General features: G+C 36.4%; 1 protein-coding gene across 7 annotated transcripts in view; it reads right to left on the bottom strand.

Annotated features, from left to right (window-relative positions):
* The window catches only part of fmt (phosphatase 6 regulatory subunit 1-like protein fmt), a 54,727-nt gene that overhangs the window by 5,638 nt on the left and 22,860 nt on the right, over positions 1 to 26,229 (bottom strand). For 2 of the 7 annotated variants that reach the window (XM_045758585.2, XM_045758586.2), the window contains exons 11-20: positions 25,705 to 25,904; positions 24,099 to 24,216; positions 22,709 to 22,801; positions 20,742 to 20,837; positions 19,858 to 20,052; positions 15,273 to 15,355; positions 12,759 to 13,001; positions 5,231 to 5,331; positions 3,031 to 3,424; positions 1,217 to 1,297 (exon numbers count right to left, since the gene is read on the bottom strand). In XM_045758585.2, coding sequence (XP_045614541.1) covers positions 1,217 to 1,297; positions 3,031 to 3,424; positions 5,231 to 5,331; positions 12,759 to 13,001; positions 15,273 to 15,355; positions 19,858 to 20,052; positions 20,742 to 20,837; positions 22,709 to 22,801; positions 24,099 to 24,216; positions 25,705 to 25,904 — 1,604 coding nt within the window. The remainder of the gene's footprint in view (positions 1 to 1,216; positions 1,298 to 3,030; positions 3,425 to 5,230; positions 5,332 to 12,758; positions 13,002 to 15,272; positions 15,356 to 19,857; positions 20,053 to 20,741; positions 20,838 to 22,708; positions 22,802 to 24,098; positions 24,217 to 25,704; positions 25,905 to 26,229) is intronic. The other 5 variants (XM_045758591.2, XM_045758587.2, XM_045758589.2 and 2 more) reach the window with 4 other exon arrangements.

The following is a 26,229-nucleotide window of genomic DNA, read 5'->3' as shown; positions in this document are numbered from 1 at the left end:
ATCTACAGGGGGTAGACACACGTGTAGTCCCACACCAGCTGTGTGTCATTCTTCCATGGATATGATGTGATTTCATCTGGGTGAAAAGCAGAATTACTAACATGCTGAAAACTAAGAAATTTAGATTCTCTCATGACTGTGCACTAGGTTGTGGCAAGGCTTTTCATGTTCTCGTTGACTTCACTGTAGCTTGCAAGGCATCAAAGACATTTTTACTCCCTGAATATAGCAAAAGTGAACTGGATGATCACCAACACCAAGAGCATGTGCTTATCTAACTATGCCTATGGGAAATGGGATCAAACTCTTGGGCTCTGCCTCCTACTTACTGGGTATCTAGTGAATCTATTCACCATGACCTTTTACTGCTCTACACTGTCTGTCTGTCTCAGTCTCTCTCTCTCCATATTCTCTCAAACTCAGAGAAAGTAATTTTCAACTTAATTGAATTAAGTTGACTGTTGGTCTCCACAGAGCCTAGTTACCCTGTTGACTTGTAGGTGCACATACCTGGTGATGGTTGGGTACAAGTTGGGTGAGCCAACTAGGAATTAACCCCCCACCCCTTTCCACCCCCCTTTCTTTACTTAAGACCAGTCATTTTTAAGTAATTTGGTATTAGTGGTATTAGAATCAATGTTCTAAGCTTTTAACAAACAACAAGTTTAATACTATGCATTGCTGAGCAAATGGCCAAGTTGGTGGTTCACTTTTGCCAAGGAAATGTGCACCACCTCCAAAACACAAAAATATTAATGTATATACTGTAGTGACATTTACCAGCTTACATACTTCAGGCACAGCTCTTTGCTTTTGCTTTCAAGTGCATCATTCTCTTTTCTTAAGTTATACAATCTCTTACATCTCAAGACACTTTATTTGATTTTGCCAGGCCCTCCTATAATGATATCATTAATCCATTTACAGTACAGAGTAACATTACACACTTTTATCTAGGGATTACAAACAAGAAATTTTCAACTACTGAACAGTATTTTGGACGCACATAATATATCGATACCAGGAAGTAAATCTTATTTTAATAAGTAAAAGATTTGAGCACCTTTGGAGCTTTACATTACACGAGACAATCTGTTATTCCCTGCTGAGTTACCCTGTTGGAGTGTCAGTGTCTGGGTTCAAAAAATATAAACAGAAATAAAAGTTTAAAAGTAAGTATTGAAAGGCATACAAGTGTGTTAGTGTGAATACTTACTTGAAATTATCTACTAAATCATCTTGGTCCTTCTCCTCTCTCTTCCCTGACTCTTCTTCACTCTCTGCTGGTTCCAAATTACTGCATACCAAAGCCATGCATTATGTTAAATTATTATCCACTACAAAGTTCAATGGTTATTTGAAAACCGAGTTAGAAACAGCACAAAGATTAAAACACAGGTCTACACACAATTCAGCAAGACTTAAAGAGATACATTAAGCAACAAAAGTAAACTCTAGCACATCTAAAAACAAAAACACCATCCAAGCATTGCAGTTTAGTCTAAATATATCGATAATATATTATCGTTCAAGTACAGTAACAAATTTAATATATACAAATTTTACCATGTTTATCCTATGTACTTTAAAATCTTTCATGAATACCTCATTAACCCTTGAACAGCGGCTATAGCAATAGGCAATTTTGTGCGCACAGCCAAGAATGAATGATCATTCCTGCCTATGTGCAAAAAATATAACAATTTTAAAAAATAATTTTTCATTATGGAATTATTAATTTGCATGCAAAATGTAAGAAAAACATGAAAATGAGTATATACAGTATTTATCATTTCACTCCATGGAGGCGCTCTGGAAGGTTGCATGGTGGCTATGTCTTGGCGTCTGTCAACAACTGGTGCCTGACTTTGCTGATGCTTCCTGTGTTATCCTCAAGTGTTTCACTGATTCTTTATCACTCGTTTACCTTTATTTGCAGGAGTATGTGTGTTGAATAACATGATAAATCTCATATCTCACATAATACACGATAATGTTTCAATTGATCGGTTTACCTGGTATATTCCATTACAACCAGTATACTGTATAGTGGTGAAAAAAATATGAACTTAATATACAATGGTGTTGGGCTCTGGGCAATGTACATATGGCATCATATGGATGTGAGTATAGATTGATAAAAAGGCGTAAGCCACCACTTATCACTGCAGGCTACACATAATGAAAGAGAATGATTTGATTGATGATTGGTTTATATTTTTACAACCATATGGAGTTGTGGAAACCATATGATCCTCATTAATATACATATCATGTAATTATGATGGAATTTGATACAATGACAATGACCGCATTCCCCTAGTAACATGCACGACAATAACCGCATTCACATAGTAACGTAACCATGAAATGATAGGACTTTTTTTTCAAGGGTTAAGATAAACTCCATTACATCCACAGAGAGCTATTGTATCTTATTAGCACTATACACATGTAAAACCCAGACAATAATTGTTTAAATCAACATACGAGAATAACCACTGTAAGGGTTCAGAGCATTCATGTTAATCTCATTACCAAATATATGTGCATTTCATTAAAATTCTACTGTATGTATTACAACAGTGTGGTATCAGATATAATCAAGATCAGCAAAATATTTGGTGCATTTCATGCTTAAATCTAATCAAGGTACTCTGGAAAATGTATTAAAATATATTTAAACCTGCAGGGCATTATTAATGCCAGAACAAAGGAAATGCTCTATGTAAACATTGAACAGTATTCAATCTCATGACAGGATCTCCAAATGTATGTAACAAGATGCCACAAATATTACTCATTTATCTCCATTTCACAATATTTCTCAACTTAATTATTGTGGGTACTTCCAATTTGCATATTCATTAAATTAAAAAACCATCAAAATACATGCAAATATGCAATACAAGATGCAAGGTTATCTGTTAATATTACTACAACAAAATGTCATGCACTGAATGTTAACCAGAAAGCTTTAAACACAAATTAGAACAGTTTATTCCATAAACGGTGCATTTTTATGCTCACCTATTTTGAGGGTCACCTGCCGGGGTAACCGTGTTCTTCTGGTCATCACAGTTAGATTCAAATGCCGAGTCAAAATTCACATTAGAGAAATCTGCTTTGAAGGCCTCTCGGTTGGTGGTAGTGTCACCAAAAACAGAATTTGAGCTATCTTGCTGAGCCATAGCAGGACCAAAGACATTGGTGAAATCTGTAGAAAACGTCTCCTTTTTATGCTTACGACTTTGTCCAAATGGATCCACAGTGGAAGCACCTCCAAATACATTTCCACCAAAGTCTGCCCAGCCAGTATTGTCAGAGGTATCTGACATGGGGGCCGACTGCCAGGGGTTTACAGGTTCCTCCGGGCCACTGTTTTGACCCCCACTAGACCGTTTGTCAAATACCTCTGCCCAGTCTGCAAACATGTATTTTATTATTAAAGGTTAAAAGCATCTTTCTTCAACTGTAATTAAAAGGTAAACAATAAAATCATCATCATAGAGGGCATCTTCTAAAATGTGGTACACAAATTCTGTCTTTAATATGGCAAACTTATACCTGTATAAGGTTTCCATCCTCGTACCAACTTGTGTTTAATATAGCCTCATATTTCATCTATTTAACCTTATTCACCTCACATTTCCAAACGAACCTAGTATTGTAATATATAATTTTGTCTATCCAATTTATCTATCCATAAAAGTGAATTTTTTTGGTATGCTTGGTTTGAGTCTGGACTATTTTAGTTTTACAACAGTGCTTCACGTTTTTTTCCTGCATTCTATGGGCACGTTTTGGTTTGCTTCGTAATTACTGTACTTGCCTCCTATTCATAAAATGTTTTATTTTTTTTGCTAATGGTAAATGGTTAGTTTGAAATTGCTCAATATAGTATTTAAAATACACCTACAATAACACACACATTTATGCATTATGGTATAACAATTTTATGGACCCAACACAAACATGGACCTACAAATGTACCTAAATTTCAGAAACCCTCGGCGTACTAATGGCTTTATACACTATTTTTGGCTTACCAATGAATCGTCCACTGTTCATGTATAATTTGTACGTACACTTGAAAAATTTATTATTATTATTTATTATAAATATTCCTAACCACCCTAAATTTTCACCATCCAGAAATAAAATGGCACTCAAAATTTATCCACACTACTGTGGGTAGTAGTTACTGTTAATGTCATGGCTAAAAAATGGAAGCCTACCTATATACCTACAGACTAATTATTATTAATAATTTATTGCAAAAACAGCACTGAATATCATGGCTACTTAGGGTGCTCGCTTCTGTATACCAATCTGAATTGTGAAATACAATTAACTTTACGTATCTTCACCTTATAATCTGTATTAGCCCTTAAAACAGCTGCTGGAAAATATGACATCTACCACTATGATCACAGATTGGTGAATGCATGTATTACTGTTCTGTTACAGGCATAAAAAATTGTCTTTTTTCAGCCTTGAGAACTGTTATTTGTGAAACCTATGTAAATTCATCATTCTCATTTCCCTATTTACCACTTTATAGTATGGAGAGACATCAACTCAGGAGAAATATGAGTAAATTAGAGAGAGAGAAAATGAATACAACCAACAAAGATACTCCATCCAGTTGCTGTATGTTGCACAGTACAGTACTTATTACAGAATGACGTTGAAGCCACACCACCATCACACTACAATACATCCATAGCAGAACGTCAACTGATCCTTGCAGCAACGTGTAACGTGCATCCTCTCAGTTATTATCTAACGTATGTTAAGTATGACAGGTAGCCTACAATCATCAGGATGTGAAAAAAACGACTACTGAAGGCCCTAAACATATTTTGGAGATGGATACTGGTTATCCCGTGGCATGTGTAAAACAGCGGAAATCACACCACTTCACAATGGAGGTAGTAAAGCAGATGCAAAAAAATATCCACCCTCAGAACTATACAGTACTTGCATCAGTCCAGACATTTTATTAATTGACCGAAGAGTGGGCTACATTCCAAAATAGTCCTGTTAGGTATAATACTTTGTTCTATCTCAAAGTTTGACTTAAGTTTAAAGCACTTATTTTCTTTTCAAACATTATATTAGAATTGTTAAGATAAAAAAACTAAATAGTGTTTGATCCATACACAATGTTTCAGAAATGTATTATAACTAACTTTATTGTAAAAAATTTCATGAATGACAAACTCACCATCCTGATCAACTTCCATTTTAGTTTCTCCTGATCTGAGTCCAGTAAACTCCTCTTCGTCTTCGTCTTCCGAGCTGGACTCCGTCTCCTTCTCCTTATCACTGTTGAGATCATACAACTATTAAATTCTCCTAATTACATAAGCTTGTGATACAGTACTGGGAAAGTCTATCAATCTCTAAAGAATAAGTAAACTTTGTTGCAAAAAATGCATTGTTAATCAAGTGCTGGCAAAAAAACTCAAAAGCAATATTAAAATGTGATAGTTTTAACATTTTATATTTTTTTCTAAAATTGTGGGTGAAATTAACTTCAACCTCTTCCTTCAATGTATTGCACTTGTCAATCATCTGTACAGAGAATGAAAACTTCCTTATGCCTCAACTCAAATACATGTCCAGCTTCCAATAATGTCCCCTGACCTACCTACTGGGCTTCAAATGAACTTTCTTTGTCCACTTAGTCTATTACTCCTGGATCTTCTATGTAGTGAGCATATCCCCCCCATTTTCCTCTCAGGTTGTGATGGCAAGTTCCTCAATCTCTCATTATTGCTGAGCCCTCTCAATTCTGGTACTAATCTAGTTGAAAATCTCTCAACTTTGTTTTGTGCTTCACAAGGTGTGGGTTACTGATGCTGCATATTCAAGTAACATCTCACATAGGCCATGTGTATGAAATTAAAAGCCTCTTTGTTTAGATTCTTAAATGGCATTCTTATGTTTGCTAACATGCCATTGGCTGCTGCTGTTATCCCGTTCACATGAGAATCTGGTGTTAATGTTTGAATTATGTCTATTCCCAGGTCTTTATCTTACAGTTTCTTGTGGCTGTCTTTCCCTCATGGAATAGTTAAAGACAGGTCTCCTGTCTCCCTTACCCATCTTCATTACTTACACTTACTCCGATTGAATTACAGCAGCCATTTATCTACCCACTCCTGAAGTGTGTTGAGGCCTTCTTATAGCACACTACGGTCCTCTTTAGTTCTCTCTCTCCTCATTAACTTTGCATTATTTGCAAATAACATGATGTATGAGCTCACTTCTTCTGGGAGGTCAGTTACATAAATTAGAAAGAGCAATGGTCCTATGACAGAGCCCTGTGAAACACCACTTTCCACTCTCTCCAGCCTGATGTATCCTTTCAGAATATGACGTTTTGTTTCCTGTCCATCAGTTACTCCTGTACCAATTCAAGTGCCTTGCATGTTCCCCTGCTTGCCTCTCCATCTTGTGTAATACTCTTTGTGAGGAACTGTATCAACAGCTTTCTCAGTTTACGAAAATGCAGTCTACCCATCATTCATTTTCTTGTCTTATTTGGCAACCCTGTCGTGCAATTCAGTGAAGTTTCTTAACACTTTTTGCTCGTTAATGACTCAGTATGGCGTCAAAAATTAACAAATTTGGCCAGTTTTCGGCTTGGCTTCGGGAAGGGCGCACTGCGGTTTTAGACTTAATATGCATAAACTCCTGTAGGGAATTTTATTGCGAACACATTGATACCAAAATGAAAGACCTAGGACGAGAATTGAGGTGACAAAATTGAAAAGTGTGAAAACCAAGATTAAAAAAACGCACACTCCCACAAAATGCACGGCGCACCTTGGGGTGGTCTGGCGCTCGCTCCCTCTGTGAGCAAAAGTGTTAACCATAATTTTCTTTTAAAGAATGTTTATATGCACTTACCTATTGGTGACTATGAGGAAGTGATGTCTTTATGCCCACCCTTCTATCCTCACACCTGTCTCGTTGTAATTTAACTATTCTCATATTCACTGTCAAATCTGGCCTTGCAGTTGTGGATGGAGTTGGCTTCTACAACTGCTACTTCCAGTGCATTCCATTTTTTGACCACTCATGCAGGGTACAAGTACTATATTTCCTATCACTTCAACTCGTCTGCATTTCCAGCTTCCACTTATATCTGCTCTTCCTATTTCTCACATTTTAAAGAGGGTGTCTTTGTTCTTAAACCTTTGTCTTAAAAGGTTTTGAAATCTAATGTCCTTAACTTATCCTAATAACCTAACCCTCGGCTCTAGCACTGATCGTGTTGCAAACCTCTGTACTCTAACAATTTTGATATTATACTTCACAATAGTAAACAGACGCCACCTTTGACAAAAATTATGGGCACCCCTCCCGGGTGCACGAGCCTCATTACTGAGCGGGCGACCACGGATAACATATGCTGCTGCTGCTCACCGCAGCGCAGCTTGCATCCACATTACTTGATGAAATAAATAACTAATTATTTTGCAATGATTGTGTTATAGAATATCCTGACTGATAAAAACTGTACAAGGTTCAGATATCAGTGAGCACAAGCTGGGTTATGATGTTCACAGTGAGAGGTTTACAGCACCAGTTTTGACCATCTATGCATTATGTAACAGGACTTAATGTTCCTTTAGAAAATAAATATGAGGAAAATGATTCATAGGCTAGAGTTAGCAATATTGGAGGTATTCTGCTGGTGGCGTTGTCTGCTGGTAGCATGGTGCGAAATGCTGTTCTTGGTCGTTACCAAACCCACCAGAACTGTTTTGTAGTTCAATATGGTACATAAAAATGTAGTGTAATAACAGCAAAATCTGTATGATTAGAACACTGGGATTTATTTCTCGCAGCATTAGTAATAAAACACCTGCTGTTATTCTTCAGCTATATCTTGCTCTTGTTAGGGCCCCATTTAGATTATACACTTCAGTTTTGATCGCCATACTATAGAATGGATATAAATTTACTGGAACGCCTCCATTGTAGGATTACAAAGTTAATCCCGCAAATTAGAACCCTGTCATATGAAGAAAGAATGACAGTTTAATTTACATTATCTATAAAGGCGAAGAATTATAGGGTGACATGATAAAGGTGTACAAGTGGAATAAGGGGGAATATTAATAGGGTATTAAAAGTACTGTATCAACACAAAATAGAACACAAAACAATGGGTATAAATTGGATAAGTTTAGATTTAGGAAAGACTTGGATAAATACTGGTTCGGTAACAGGGTTGTTGATTTGTGGAACCAATTACCGCATAACATAATAGTAGGAGGCTCCCTCGGTTGTTTCAAATGTAGGTTAGACATATATATAAATGAGACTGGGTGGATATTAATAGGAGCTTCTTTGTATGGGTCAATAGGCCTCCTGCAGTTACCTGTATTCTTAAATTCTTATGTTCTTATTTATTGTTTAAAGAATATAATATTATGAATACATTAGTGACAACAATAACCCTGGGTATCTATGTTCTGTGATACAAATAACATTATTGACAGTCCACTGTATCATTGCACTTAAAAAAATATAGGTAAAAACCTTCAAAATATAAATATATAATATATTCAACGTGTGCAGTTACAATTTCATGCAAAATATGTGTAGCTAGACTCAACTCTAGTAACTGGTTACAAGAGTATTGCATTCTCACCGTATCACTTCTGCTCATTCTCTCTTCTACAATATGCAATAGACATTCAGACAATCCAACAAAGTTACAAACTCGGTGCAAAATTCTTATCTCTCTCCAGAATATCATCAATCTTTCCGTTGTGACACATCCAAGCTATTTGTTCAGAAACAGTCCCTTATCTCAGTGTTCCTATATACATTAATCAACGGACAAGTAAGAACATGAGTGAGGGTGTGAGACCTTAACGTACCACCTTTTGAATCAACTTTTAGTTTTGATGTGGCATGTTTGGCCAGGTCATCCGCCACCTCGTTGAGCACTATTCCAACATGAGATGGAATCCACATGAATTTCACTTTGTGACCTATCAGCTGTATCTCATTTATAATTTTCTTATAATCTTCAATTATGAACTATTCCCCGATTCCCCTAATTGAATCAATCAATTCAATTCTATTTTCTTCCCATGATTTTTTCCAGTATAGGATTTTGTAAGGCATAAACGTTATGTCACAGTAGTCTACAGTTTAGTGCTTACTGCTTATACACTTTGAGTAGTTTACCTTTTCCAGACTTCTTGGAGCTTTCCAGTCTCTGATGTTTTACTGTAAGTTATGCTTAATGGAGAACACACAACTCAAGGAGCCTATGCAGCATCTGTGCTTCAATTCTTATTTTTCAATTTTAAGAGGCAACAAATTTATTGTGCTGTACACGTTTAGTGTTATAGTTACAAATGGCGGTCATGGAAAGAATGCGTGTCCTTTGCCTACATTTATTCAACTAAAACACCAGGTACACGAAACACAAAAGGATAAATGATAAATGCGTTAAAACAGAGAAGCAGAACATTTGTACAGCTATGAGCAATCTCAATCCTTCTCTACTATGCACATACAGGCAAGGCACACGAGGACAAACACAACATGATATTAATGGCAACATCAAATGTACAGTATAATAAAGATATAAATATTCCTAGTACAGTATTGTAATTTGGACTGTGCTCTTGGGTCACAGTATTGTTAGCTCAAAGCTAATATAGTCTGCCACAGCTCCTGCTTGTCCTCTGGTCAAGGAATGACTCGCTTTAGGAATCCACTGAGTGGCATTATGCTTCAGTCCCATAAGTCTCAAACACAACTATGCAATAGTGGGTTTTAACATTAACTTTACGGCACTCAGCACGAGGTACATTATGTCGCATGAGGTCATGTACCATGTAGTGTCCTAATAACACTGGGAATCAATCTAAACCAGGATTGTCCAACTATGGGCCTGCGATCCACATGATTTTTTGCAGCCCGCAAACTCTCCTATAAGAAATAAATCATATATATAGATAAATAATAATAATCTGAGAAAGATTACCCACAAACTTATGCTTATTAAGATAAAATTTGAAAGCATGAAAATATTTTTTCAACATTATGCAATACTTTCCATTATTTATGTAAGATTCTAGTTGTATGAGTGGTTTACAGAAAAAAAAAAATGAACAAGGAAAATTCTTAAAAACAGTCAAGTTTAATCGACACAGAATTTTTGTGTTATTCAAAAATAATGACACTGTCTTGAAAGCTTACAACACAATACTTTACATAATTTGTATGTTTCAGCTGACTGTATGTATCTCTAATAAAGTTACATTTCAATTCTTTACATACAGATACCGGTATCTACTACCGGTATCTACCGGTATGAATATGTGGGCCAATAGGCCCACATATTCACTACAACCAGCACTTTTTGAAGGAAAATGTCTAAGTTTTCCTTGATGTCAATATTTATTCTGGCAATATTTCTTTTACTTGCTAGGAGGATATTGAACAGCTGTGGACCTCTGATATTCAAACAGTGTTCTCTGATTGTGCCTATGGTACCTCTAATCTTCATCACCTCTTTCTGCATTTTCTACCATATCATTTGTTCCATTATGTTATTTTCCTGTGCAAATTTGAGACTTGGCCTTGCAGTATTTTCCATGTACACTAGATTATATTATATAATTCTTCTCATCTCCTTTCTAGAGAGTACATTTTGAAAGCTTTGAGACACGTCTAGGTGTGCTGTACAAGCTCTCTGAATTCCCTTTATTTCAGAAAATCTCTATTGTCCTCAAAGTGAAAGTGAATACTGAGCAGTGCTCAAGAAGATACAGCACAAATGACTAGCATAATGAATCACATCACATGTGATTCCTGAAGCGTGACAAGTGATTTGAATAACATAAGCATTGTGATGGTTATCTCGAGATGATTTTGGGGCTTATTGTCTCTGTGGCCCAGTCCTCGACCAGGCCTCCACCCCCAAGAAGCAGCCCGTATCAGCTGTAACTCCCAGATACCTATTTACTGCTAGATAACAGCGGCATCAGGGTGAAAGGAACATTTTGCCCATTTGTCTCTGCCTTCACTGGGGATCGAACTCGGAACCTCAGAACTAGGAATCCGAAGCGCTGTCCACCCAGCTGTCAGGCGCCCCTGGGATCCCTGTATTTGGATGTTTTCATAATCCATCCTATTATTTTCCTGACAGATGCTGTATTAGCTTTGTTATGCTCCCTAAACATCAGGTCAGACATTATTTCCAGAATCTTTATATATTGTTTTCCTTCTATGAGTAGAAGGAATATTGAATACTGAATATGTCTAGCAACCCTGCATTTTGTTTCAAGGTCTTAATTTTGTCCATACCTGAACATCTGGAATTTATCACAGATAAATGTGGTTACTTATTATTATTTATTAATAATAAATATTAATTTATTTCCATGTTATTTTCCATTGCCCAATTGAAGACTATTAATATATTTTGTAGCTTTTTAGCATCTTCTACGTCAGTAACTTTCATGCTGATTTTTGAGTCATGTGGAAAGGATGACACGATGTTGCGATTTGTATTTTTATCTATATCGGATATGTTTGGGTGTACTTAAATTTTATTTTCTTTGACTATTGCTCTTTGCATATTGTTTGATAGGAAATTAAATATTGATCACCCTACTTTATCATTACTGATCCCATTTAATGGGTTATCATTCCATGGTCACATTTATCAAATGCCTTTGCAAAGTCCATGAACACCACATCTGCATTTTGTTTTTATTCTAATGCTTTTGTGATTTTGTCATAGTGGTTGACTAATTGCTACAGGCAGGATCTTCTCACCCTAGATCCATGTTGACCTGGGTTGTGAAAGTCACTATTCTCCATAAAACTGGAAACCTCACTCCTAATTACTTTTTCAAAAGCTGCAAACTTTAGGTGGCTAACAAGCGGAACACTCAGGCACTAGGAACATTTACCAAAATAAAAACAAAGAATGCCGCCAACTACAAGGTTGTGTCGAGGAGTCACGAGACACTGCATAACTCCTGGGCAAGGCTCAGGTGGCCTGGCCTCTCAGAGATGAACTCCCAAACACACCAGGGAAGCCAACTCTGGCCATGCAAGGAAAATGTCAAAGGAGCACCTAGGGAAGGTGGCCCTAAGCAGGTACAGCTCCAAGTATAGATAAGAAAACTTCATACAACAGTGTGGCTTGAAAACATGCTCTTGAAGAAAAATACCAACAACTAGGAAGTAATTAATTATCAAAAGAAGGCACCAAACCGGGAAGGCTATGTAGCACCATCAAATGTGCGGAATAATCAGGTGTTAAATATCACCAAGGATGCCAATACATCCTTTAAACAAAAGGTTAATTCAATTTCATGCTGTAATCATCCCTCCCTTTATGAATTAAATAAACTGTACTAATGAGTCACAACTGATAACATTTGTTACCTTCTTGAAGAGAGATTTTGTCACATAATACACCTTTAAAATGATTTCACCCTTCATTAGTTCAATTGTGCAACAAACAAGTTAACTTAGATTTAATGAATATTTATGTATTCATTAATAATACCTTGTACAGTTATTATTTGACTAGTTATCATAGCTTTCAGTGCTTCAATAATAAAGTAATATTGTTTACGAAGTTTGGGCAACAACACTGGACTAAGGAAAGTTACATGTAGAATCATGTACAGAACCGCATTTAAAACGTTTGTTAATTTTTAGTAATCTTTATAAAATATATGAAATGCTACACTTACTTTTCTGACTGCACAGACTCTTGGTTGAAAGTGATTTCCTTTTCCTTGTCACTCCACATGTCGTCAAAGTCATTCATGTCTTGACGTCGGTGCGCGCACATCTCCTCAAACAAATCGTGATCTTCAGCAACCCCACCTTCTCCTCCTCCTTCAATTCCCTGACCACCTGTAGTAGTACCAGTTCCCATTCCTGAGGCACCAGAGAGTGCCAGAGCTTGTGTACTCAGCCTCTGAAGGGGTCCACTGCAAAAATACCACACAAACTAAACTAATCTATATAATAGGCCAAATCTATTCTAAGATGATGATGAGTTGCTATAATGTGGTTGAAGAAATGATGACCAAACCACACACCAGAGGATGAAGAAATGATGTTTCAGTCCGTCCTGGATCATTATCAAGTGATAATGATCCAGGACAGACTGATTATCAAGTGATAATGATCATTATCAAGTGATAATGGTCCAGGACAGAGAACACATCATCGTTTCTTCATCCTCTGGTGTGTGGTTTGGTCATAAAATCTATTTTAAGCTTAGAAACATCAACCAAATTTTAAACAATTTGATTTCAATTCTTTATTATTGTTTTCCTCTTACTGTTGCTTTACATTTCATAATATCCCTCCTCTCAAACAAATTTGGAATATTCATATTTATATTTCATTTGAGCCCTCCTTTTATAAATTTGGAAATGATTTGTTACCCAATATTAAACATATGTTAAGATATTTCAATGTCTGGAACATCCACCTGAAATCCACATGTAACTAGACAACCCTCCACACAAACCACAATGTGACATGAACATGGAACAAAATAATTAGAAAGTGCTTGTTTACCTACATTATGATATACTTATAACAAAAAGTTACATTATGCAATTTTCAAGCTTTATATGGAAAACGAGTACTAGAGCATGATATGTGAAAGACAAGTATGTGTTCACAGCACAAGTAGTAGACAGAACTGTTCACAGCACAAGTAGTAGACAGAACTGTTCACAGCACAAGTAGTAGACAGAACTGTTCACAGCACAAGTAGTAGACAGAACTGTTCACAGCACAAGTAGTAGACAGAACTGTTCACAGCACAAGTAGTAGACAGAACTGTTCACAGCACAAGTAGTAGACAGAACTGTTCACAGCACAAGTAGTAGACAGAACTGTTCACAGCACAAGTAGTAGACAGAACTGTTCACAGGACAAGTAGTAGACAGAACTGTTCACAGCACAAGTAGTAGACAGAACTGTTCACAGCACAAGTAGTAGACAGAACTGTTCACAGCACAAGTAGTAGACAGAATTGTTCACAGCACAAGTAGTAGACAGAACTGTTCATAGCTGGTTTATTCAGATAAAAATTAGGGGACTGTATGCCAATTAAATTTTGTATAATTTGCAACACACATTTACACAAACTTGTAGTTTTCACTCTTGTTTACATACTCAGTGCATGTTTAAGTGATAGCTTATAATTATGCCCACCCCAACACACAGGTAAAACAAGGCAAGGAAAGGGAGGGAGGGTAAGGGAGAGGCAGAGACGAAGATAAATATATTTATAACATTTTCCCCAAAAAAATTTTAAAAATTTAATTTTTCTGATCTCTGACTTTTTTCAAGGTCAGAGATCAAGATTTGTTCATGTGATCTTGAAATGAAAACAAAGTAATATTTAATATAAAATTATCATTGATGACAACAATGATTCCTTAGCTTCAAAACAAGTCCAGTATGAAGGTTCTACTATACAGTAATTATAAAATTATAAGCAAAGTGACGAATATTTTTGTTAAAATTTTAACCCAAATTTTTTTTCAGAATGGCAACGGTGTTCTACGAATATCATGCATCTCCGAGGGCTAAAATTGCGCATATGTATATTATTCTATGTACTCTAATATCCTACCAAATTTCATATACAATCTGTTAAGCTACAGTATATTTATGATATTCTGTAGTTTCTTTCCATAGAGTGGGCACGGGAAGTTGTGCTGCCTTGGTTTGAGGGGTAGTCTTATGCAGTGCATATAGGCCTAAACCTGAATTACACCAAAATTTTTGGGGTCAACCTATGCGCCGGATTGACTTGTACGCGAACATGTATGGTAAATAATACGAGACGCAATGAAACTACATCAACAGTTATTCCCTTCTGCACCTCAGCTCATTTCAACCAAAAAACACAACTTCACCGGGGCCACAACAGCTAAACCACAAGAGGTCGAGACTTTTTACTTGGATTTTTGTGTTCCCGAATGCTAATTAACAATGTCAAAAGATTTTTTTCTTTTTTGAGCACATGGAGTTGTGAGTTATAAACAGGTGCACAGTGTAGGGGTTAAGCTTGTTCACACACACACTTCCCTACCTTGGTGAGTATGAGAGAGTGCACGATAACATGTACGTGAAGGTGGAGCCTGCTATTTGTCAGTGACTAATAACTAAAATTCACATTGAAACTATTTTCAAATATCCAGAATCTGAGATGGTCGACTGCACTTACAACTTACCTTAGGTTGTCATCTGGATCTTTAAATTCATCATCAGCATACCGAAAGTCTCCAATCACGTCCATATCCATTTCTTTAAAACCCTGGGAAAGTAAAATATAGCACAGTGTTCATATTTCTTATTGTACACTTCTTTTTAATTACAGGTAATGCAAGATTTTTTGTTTTTTGTTTTGTTTTTAAATAAATGTAAATCTATTTATCTGTGAATTATTGATACTGTTGAATGATTTGTGATTTAAATAAAATTATTTCAAAACAGAAAAAGTATGTTTACATGTTATGTACATTAGAGTTTAATAGGTTTATGTTATTAGAATAATGATGCTGTAGCTCTGTAGTACTGTGGCTCTTACTTAAAAATACACAATTGCTCATTAGCAATATACCCCAAGCCAGGCCAATCTCACACCTGGACCTCTTTGCAAAACAAATTTTATCTTCAAATTTGCTGAAACCAAAATATTTTCTACCTAATGTCTTGCCACTTGGCACTTTACTCAGGATCAATAGGACGGCCCTTACAAGGTGTATGTATCATTTCCTGTATCATCAAAGACAACAGCTGCACTTTAAACAAACATTGCAAAAGTAATCCAAAACAAAACCTGTAAAACTCAAATGCATCAAGAACAAACAAACCTAATAACAAAATCAAAATGGAAGACTATGCTAAAAACACACAAAATATCCATGTAAAACACATCAAAACTAAAGCTGCGATTATCTCAAATCTTATCTTGCCCAATTCAAATAAGTACTGTACATATAATTACGTTTTTACTTTTCCTGCAAACCTCTGCCCTTGAACCATGCAATCATCTCACTACACTCTCTAACTTTTCCCCAATGAACACCACTGAATTTTGTATTTGCAATACTGTACTTGATCTGGTTTATGACGACGTCTATACACGTTCTGAACCTTCTACTCTACCACTACCTTCTCCAATGCCTGCAAGCATGTATTACTTCTAACAATACAGACTTGAAATGCCTGTCTTTAGGGATCTCTTAAAACCTATCAAATTATTTGTATTAACTGAAAACCCAGTGATGAATGTAATGAAACTCCTCTTTCTTGAGAGTTCTTTGTAGCTCCTTGCTGCTTACTATCTGTCAAGCTCGACACAAATCAATCCATACCAAGCCCTTGCAAAACATATCAACCTATCAGGGATGCGAGGCAAAACCCTTTTCACCCCCTTCACTTTAAAGAGGCACAAGGAAGAGGGGGAGGATGTAGATCACCCTAACCAAGAAGAGGCCACCAGAAAGGAGGTCGAGTTAATACAGATGACAGCAAGGTAAACATACCATAGTAAACAGGACAACCTAAGCTGCAAGATTAACGAACCAGCGAGTGGTGAAGTAATTCTAACATTACATCTGCACATCATCAGGAGATGCACATCTTCCTCCCTGAACCACCAACTTTACCAACCCAGTTATTTAGCCAAGCAAACAGAAAACTGAAGATGGACTGCCAAAACCCCTCGGCCTAAAGACGTACTCAAAACAACAATGGACAATGCCGCAAACGTATGGTTGTGGACCCACGGGTTGAGCACAGGCTGGCTAAACTTGATACTGCAGACAACCCGAGATAAACAGGCTCTGAAACAAGGAACTAGGGACTTTTACATCGCAGTGTGATTCCTTCCCGAGTTTCGGACAAGGAACTCGGCAGTCATACTATAGAATTGATCCTATGATCAATTAACCACAAGTAAATTCTTTTACTTGTGGTTAATTTGTAATTAACTAATGTATTTAATTACAAATGTTACTCATTCATACACCAGATGCCATTTTCCTTCTATTCTTGGAATACATCTTCTCACTGGATGGAATTGGGGAAACGGGATAGAAGCTAAATTAAAATAATACATTGTAAGAATAAATGTCAAGAATAGGGTACCTAATGTGCATACTTATGATATTAAAAAAACTCAAAACTGTTCTTTTTATGCACAGATAAATTACATTAACGTGACGTATCTCAGAAAATCAATGACAAGTACATGACTAGGATTCGAACCTATGCTCTGGGTACTCCCAAGCAAATGCCTTAGACGACTAGGCCACGACATGGTCAAGAGGATTGCAACAGGGGATTCAACCGAATCCACTAGGGTTCCTGAAACTTCCAATGAAGCTGAACAGGGGTTTCACACAATCCTTCCATGCACTTTAGATTTGTTGTCCTAGAATTCTACCTTTTAACATTTTTGTTATTTTTATTTAATACATTAAAGGAGGAAACACATGACAAAAGCCATTGGCTTATGGCTGTCTCTCTACCAAACTAAGTCACCATAAAAGGAAAACAAATGGCTAACATATACATTCATTACATCACCCTATATCTCTACTGTCATGGGTGGGGAGATACTAGCCCCAAGAAAAACTGGGCATATAGTAAAAGGTTATATATATCATGCACTGCCACACCCCAGCAGTCATTCATAGCAGCAGGCTACCTTTTCAAAAGATGACGTACTCACCTAGTTGTGTTTGTGGGGGTTGTGGGAGTTGAGCTTTGGCTCTTTGGTCCCACCTCTCGACTGTCAATCAACTGGTGTACAGATTTCCGAGCCTATTTGGCTCTATCGTATCTACATATGAAAGTGTGTATGGAGTCTAATTCCACCACATCACTGCCTAATGCATTCCCTTTGTTAACCACCTTGACATGGAAAAAATTCTTTCTAATGTCTCTGTGACTCGCATTTGAGTACTCAGTAGTGATTGGGTACTCAAAGATGTGTAGTGTTGCTTTTGAATTTCTTATAAATTACATATAAATTCACTTACTGTACCTCACTTAGTCAAGAGGTAGGTACTCTTTTCTTACAAAGTGCTTCCATCCACATGTGGTCAACACTTGCTCCCCACTTTCTCACACCTGTACTCACCATGGCTGCTCACCTTCCACACCATCCTCCTCTCTCCCTGCCCTCAAAAATTCTCTAGAATACACACTTTCCACCAGTCTACCATCACCTATTTATTCAATATTTTCAAAACTAGTCATCGTGCTCTTTTCAACCTTGTCGTTTACCGACTTTCGTTCTCCACTTTACTCGGTAACCCTTTCATTCCTCTCTCTATTCTCCTAACACCACACATTTCTCAGATTGTCCATTTCTACTGCTTTAACTTTCAATTTTCACATTCACACTACACCATCTCTCAACCATGTGCAAACCTCCGGCTGCAGCTAATTCCACCTAGTTTTCCTAACCAGGACTTCCAATCCACAAGCCCTTTTTCCTTTCCAGACACTCCCTACTCTCAACTTCATTTGTACAAATGCCTCTTTTAGCAATTAGATATTAAAGTCTTTTCTCACAGAGGTCAATGTATGCATTATTCCTGGAAGCCATCAGTGATGTTTTAAGAACACAATATTAATTTATGGAACCTGTAAATAAAAAAAGGTGTATTGGTTTGCTATTTGGAGCTAAGCAGATGAAAACAAAATTGGAAAAGAATAGCAGAGCATAAAAGCAGGTTAAGGTGAGAGAAAGCTTGTAAAGCTCAAGAAACATTAGCAAACCAGTAAAATTGAAGTACAGCATAGGTCACAAATTCACTTCTTGGAGTGTATGTCCCAACTCTTGAAAAAGAATGTGGAATGTGTTTCACAGACATGTAAAGATATAGAATTGATTAACTTATATATTAGCAACAGAAATAAATTGGGAAATGTGAGAAGAAATGCCCTCAAGTAGTCATTAGAACGCCATAATAAAAATTCATACAACAGAAGTGATCTTGAAGAATAAGAGAGCGCGAGATGATGTTGAACAACACCAGAGTATGACTGAAGGTGTAATGATTACAGTAGGGCAGTAGCAGAAGTCAACAAGGACTGGAGGCCTTCAAATATGTCAATTAAAACCAGAGGAATATATACAAAGCATCCTCTGAAGCATTTTATGTCAGAATGAAGGCTTAGGAATCTTACCTGTACACTATGCAAGGTGAATAGATATATGAAACTATTTAAAAAAAACAATGGGCAATATCCTGTTCTCCGGAAATATAGGCGATACACCAAGGTATTTTATCTATAGTATTTGATCCAATCCATATTTATCAAAAATATCTTTCAATTTACATTTATTGAGATACAGTACCTAGATTAACTTTTAAAGAAAAATGCTAAAAAACCTCATTACTTAACCTTTCCAGAACTAGCTTTCAAAGAAGAAATAAGCAAAAATTGTATTATTCATTTACAAAAATACACTATTCTAAAAATTAATATTAGCTTCTTTTAAATCGTGCTCTTTCATTAACCTCCTCCTGTGCACCCAAAGTGACTGTCAGAGATCTTTATTCCCCATTTCTACTATATGTTTCTGGCATATTTCGACGCTTCATTGACAGTGTGAAACTAACACTGGAAGATATAAATTTACACAAAGACAAAAGTCTATAGCAACTAAACGGCAGCCCAAACCAGCAACTATTAAACATATACTGAACTGTATATACATATATTTTTTTGGTAAGAAAATCCAGAATTCACAAACGATCGTCTGTTGTATAATCGATTCCGTTTTAGATTAATCACCTTGTTTCTTGCCATAAGTTGATAAGTTTCAGTTTCTTGGCACAATACATGTTCAGGTTGCTTGTTCTCCTCCTCACTTTCCTCCTGCCTCTCTTGGTACACATGTGGGCCCCGATCTGTCTCGTCTGCCTCAACCGAAGCCAACCCCCAATCATGCTCGCTTCCAGAAGAGCTACCACTAAGCATGTAGTTCCTCTATCAAGCATGCAGATTAAAGTATTGCATGATAACACATCACAGTGCAGGATTGGGGGAGGGAGCGATAAGAAAAAAAGAAAAGCTATAAGCAAAACAAGTTGTGAATGTATTCTACTTCAGAAACAACAAAAATGTGGTTCAAATATTTATTCATAAAAAGTGTATATAAACCTAGCCTAGACATATTCAGCAATAACAAAATATTCTTTAAGGATGCATTCCTAAAATTTTGCAATTAAATAACATACAATAAATAGCTATACAAGACACTGTGTACATGCCACAATGACTAGCATAGTATAGAGATGAAAAGAACCTCCTTGAAACTCCTTAAGCATGCAAACTAATATCTCATGCACACCGAGATAATCCAATGTAAAATGCAGCTGATATTTTGATTGGTGGATAGAGTTGATTTCCAACAAGACTAATTATAACCCACAACCATACCATGTTATCTATTCTGAATCCCATAATGACTTGTTACACTGTGCGCTTCTGTAGGCTCGCTCGCTCGCGCTTTCTCTCTCTCTCTCGCTCTCTCTATACACCTAAAAATATATGTCATGGTGGGTGGATCGCTGCAGAAGGTACAGTTCACAAGAGAGCAAAGGGTAGGCATAGCAGCCACTGTTGATCAGTACAGAGTATTGTAGCATGAGTCATACTCGCCAGAAACTGCTAACCTGTTTGACAAGGGGACTGTCAAAGGTTTGTGGATAAAAATTTGAATCATCGTCGGAATCGTCATCAGTGTCAAGATGATGATGCATCCCCTGAACCTGAGAGATGAAGAGTGACAATAGATTTTGAGTGGTGGTCTTAGCCAATTAGCTATAGAAAGGAGGAATTTCTTTTAACTCAAAATAATTTTAACAAACATTAGAATTCCCAAGCATGTTAATGCCAAAGGAATTAAATGGGTGTAATGGGTGTAATGTGAAAAGACATAATATTTTGTAAATCAAACTAAATTCAGTTAATTTAGTAAGCAAGCTCTTCCAAACAATGAATGAGTTTGTATTAAGCATAGACTATCTACACTGTATTAACCAAAATGACAGAGCAAGGGAAGTAAAGTTTAAACAAGATAAATGGGAGAAAGTAATACCCTAAGAAGTTAAGAGGCAGCCATTAAATTAAGTGCCAAAGAAAACAAAGCCTTTCCCAGTTAATTCGGTATCATAATGCAGTATGCGTTTCTCACAGCATTATGTGCACAGTTAAGCTAATATCTTGTCTCAAATTCAAGTCACTTACTATTTACATTATTTTCTTTACTCTGTACCCAAAAGCCAGTAACAACATAATGTTCATGAAACAAGAACGGTTCACAGACAAATAATGCAACTAACATCACTGTTTTGCCTCTACCACTTTTACCCCCTAGCATTATCATTCCCACAAAGTTACTAAAAATATTAATAATGCTGCACATTTGTATTTTGCCAAAATTTGAAGCACTGTCAGCAATTACTTTAAATTTGTCGTTTTCTGTATTGGGATACCTAGTTACCACCTTTAGTTGGGAATGGAAAGTGAATGAAATGGGATAACATTTTTGCACATGTAATTTAAAACACAAGACTCAATTCATAATGTACTGGAATGAAAACTTGGTAAGCTTATACAAAAGAAATAAAATGTAAACAAAATTAAATAAGCAAGATGGTTATTCACCTCTACAAAAAAAAAAGTGCAGATGAACCTAACCTAAAACACAATACACACACACAAACATCAAGGAGACATTAGTACACATCTTATGTCATGCAGAGTGACGTTACAGACAAGGTTATGTAAACAAATAGTGAGAACGTAAGAAATGGTATCAGAGTGAACACACAGTTACACAAAAATATATACTTGATATATTTTGACTCCATTTAAAACCAGGAGCCCAGTGGTGGAAAAGAAGAGGAGGAACAAGCTTTTGGGAGTATACCTAAATCAGGAAAAGTATAAAGACAATAAAAAAAAGAGAAAGAAAAATTAAACAAAGGGGCAAGATGCAATGCATGGTACATGTTAGGCCAGTCTTAGATAATACAGTTCCAGCACAGAATCCACGTCTGGTAAAGCACATGAAGAAAGTGAGAAAGATTAGATATTAGAGGTGACCTATGAAGTCATGCTAAAAACTAAATCTACTGGCATTAGAGGAAAGGGGCAAGATGCAGTATCATCACAACATACAACGTACTAAGGAAAATAGAGTGGTTCCTGTGTTTTTTCAGATGATGGATAAGAGAACAAGAGGGCAAAGGTGGAATTTGGAAACTCAGATGCTCTAGAGGAGCGAAGGGCAAGGACCTCTTAACCTCTCAATGCTCTTCTATGCACTGGGAGGTTAATAAGTGGAATGAAGCTTAATCAAGGGTGGTGGAAGCCACAATCATTCATATCTTAAAGAGCAAGAATCCCAGACCACTGGAATGTCAGCAGGTATAAACACCCCCATGTACAATAGCTATGAGGCAGGAATCTACAGCTAAATCTTGTTCTCCAAATACACAACTACCTGTACATTAGCTAGCAAACTCACTCACTCTATCTCGGTCATTAAGTGATATTTTTCCGCCTGATAAACCTGTAATTTCATAATTAAAGTGTTTACTATAATTATGCTTCTAACAGTCCTAGATAATCTTACCGGTAAAGGTGTAATCTCATTTATACGGTTAACTTCAGCCAATGCATTAGACACAAAGTCATCCCACTGTGTGGCTTTATCTGCAGGGAGGTCCTGAAATAAAATTCTTAATCAGAACAAGCCTTATACAAACCATGATATCATACAAATGTATAGTACACTCATGAGCACAATCATTTTGAAGCATAATTTACAAATTCTGAACTGTACATTAATATTTTTTTATGTATATAGTACAAGTTAAATGATATGGATTTATTAAAGAAAAATATTAAATCTGTATCTTTGCAGTCATGATAACCAAAACACTCGTCAGAAAATGGAGAAACGATGGTGTTTCGGTCCGCCCTGGACCATTACACCAGTCTCCGTGGTGTAGTGGTAAGACACTCGCCTGGCGTTCCACGAGCGCTTTGTCATGGGTTAGTATCCTAGCCGGGGAGGATTTACTGGGTGCAAATCCTTAACTGTAGCCTCTGCTTAACGCAACAGTAAAATGTGTACTTGGTTGTAACAACGATTCTTCGCGGCGGGGATCGTATTCCAAGGACCTGCCCGAAATGCTACGCGTACTAGTGGCTGTACAAGAATGTAACAACTCTTGTATATAGCTTAAAAAGAAAAAAAAAATCAAACTTGATAATGGTCCAGGATGGACCGAGAAGTCATCTTTTTTTTAATTTACTGATATGTGGTTTGGTCATCACATCTTCAGCCACATTATTGTGACTCATTGTCTGCATCTTTGCAGCCATCATCATCTCTTAGAATTTACATTTAAGATGAGAAAGCATACATAGGTTTATTAGGCAAGGAATCAAGGAAATTATTACCTAGCTGATAACACCAAGATCATCTGAACATCACATCTAAAAAGTGCCCTTATTTATTTAGTATTATGTAAATTGACTTATTTGCTGCTCCTGGCATTAGAAATTCACGAATTTACAATTAAAATAAGTGCAGCTGGGTGGATATAATTTTGTGAAGGCCTGCAGTAGGTAGTCCATGACTGATGGTCTCCACAAGCCAGCCAACCACTCACCTACTTACTCCTGATCTCAATGAATCGTAACTCTTGTATAACTAAAATTTATGTTATATATGATTCTCACATTAATAAAGATTGTATTTCTTCCGTATTAACTTTAAGGTTAAATAGCTTTGATAGCTTACTGCATCAGACAATAACCTTTAAACAAGACCCAAATAGCATCACAGGACAGTATAATAAATCTCGGGTTATACTGGCATTAAAGTTAACGAGACCATTCTGAGTTTTTTACAAGTTTCATACCCTTGAAGCACAAAGCCTCAAGCTTTATGATATTATTTACAATACGACATCTCGCACCATAACTCGTCTGTGCACACTAAGGGCATGACGTACCTGGATTAGACGCTTGATACGGTGCTCGTTGGGGCCAAACTCAGCCTGTTGGACAATAGTGTTGGCTAACTGTCTTAGATGACCCATGTAGCCTTTGATATTATGGATCTGTTTACAACTGCAAATAAAAGAAAATAGGGTATAAGAAGAAAAAGTTAAGCTTTCATACTATTTTAAGCACCCCATTAAAATTGACATCTGGGCATTTAATTTGTTCTGCCCTTTTAAAGCTTCCCAAAAGCTTTAACAGAAAGAATAAACCCCCTTTACAGTTTTATTATCCACCACTAAAATCAATATGCAAATAAAATAAAAATATTGCTCATTAAAAAATACTGAGTACAGGGTACTACAAAAATTTTGTTTCCCATAAAGTATAGAATAATACACAGGGCTATATACACTGTAAATATATATACCTTATATTTATATGTAGTATATATAGGATACATTTACAGTGTACATGTATACAGTAAAGAAGTAACTCTTGACTATGATTAGAAGAAAACTTCATACAACTTTTAGCAAGCATCATCATCACTGATATTCCAGCACCATCTAGTCTGACACACTGTATTCATAACATCATTATTACCCTGTTTACAATGTCCAAATGAGGGATTACCTTAGAGTAAATAGGAAAATAGTATAGAATAAAGAAGGCTCCTATGTACTTACATAGAAAACACCTATGTACTTACCATATTTTTCACTACAGGCCACTCTTCCCAATTTGCATACCATGCAAGGTGATGGAGAATAGTAATAGAAAAAAGGGTACTAGCACATCTGGAGAGTAGGACTTTATAATGCAACACCAACTCAGGGATGGTAAATCTTCCGAGTAACAGAAGACGGCAAGTTACTGTGAGAGGTGAGATCTCAAAGTGGCATGATGTCACTAGCAGAGTCCTATAGAGTTCAGGCACCTATCCCATTTCTCATATATGCAATTGATCTTCCAGAGGCTGATCTTCATATATGCAAATGATCATTTAGACTCATTCCTCTTAATGTTTGCTGATGATGCAAACATTACGGAAAAGATTAAGACAAGAGGAGGTAGCAAGAGACTACAAGATCTGGAAAACTGAATGAATGGTCCAACAAGTATCTACTTGAGTTTCAACTCTAGTAAGTGCAAAGTAATGAAGCACTTACAAGAGCCAAAGGAACAGGCATCCTGATTTAAATTTTTTGGTAGCATTAATTTTATTAAAGAAATGTTTCCATAGGTAGCAGTCGAGTGTTAATGGCACTCGAAACAATTAATATAAAAACTTTTACATAGATAAGCTGGTAAATTGAAAAGCAGTATTGATAAATCTATCCCTGATTCATGGAGTGATCCTGTCACATTACTAGCTCCCATTCCGAGCTCAAGACGGGTCAGATAAACATCTACCTTCAACATAGCCATAACATAAAGAGCACTTTTCCATGTGGGGGTCCGACAAACATTTGACTGGTAACTGTTGTTCTTAATGAAGACTTGGCTATAACTTTGCCACAGATTTTCACATGTGCATTAATGTAAAAATCCTAAAACACTGCAACATTAACAAAAAAAAAATGTTATTAAAAAAACTGAGGGGAAGATAGTTACTCCTGTGGCTCCGAAGGATCTTCATAGGCCGATATAACTCTTTCAATGATGCGACATTCGGTAAAAAGTTGGGTGAGCAAAAGGTGGTCCGTTTCCCCCTGAGGCGACGAGGCAATTGGGGCTTTTGTCAGTATAGCTGTTAGGCACTGCTCCACTTGTGTGTGTAGGAAATTATTCAACATAAACTTGAAAAATAAGTCCTGTGGAATATAAAATAATTTATTTTGTACAACATTAATTTTCCTATAAAATACATACTTATATAATTTAACAATACCCGTATATATATAATCCAAAGAATGGAACTACTGAGCCAGATAATAGTTGTAATGTATATGAATGTGATTGAAATACAACAGCAAATCTGACAAGTTAAATAAATACATGACTCGTGAAGTGGGGAGATAAGAACTACAGTACATATATCCAATAATCAACTTATTTCTTACTCAATGGGGTGAATGATGAAGGTTAAAACACACACATACAATAAATCCCAGAGTAATATTAACACACGACTCTTCG

The sequence above is a fragment of the Procambarus clarkii genome, chromosome 59 (genome assembly GCF_040958095.1).
Source record: "Procambarus clarkii isolate CNS0578487 chromosome 59, FALCON_Pclarkii_2.0, whole genome shotgun sequence".
Taxonomy (NCBI): domain Eukaryota; kingdom Metazoa; phylum Arthropoda; class Malacostraca; order Decapoda; family Cambaridae; genus Procambarus; species Procambarus clarkii.
Note: the sequence above shows the minus strand (reverse complement) of the source record. Positions and strands in the feature narration are given on the sequence as shown.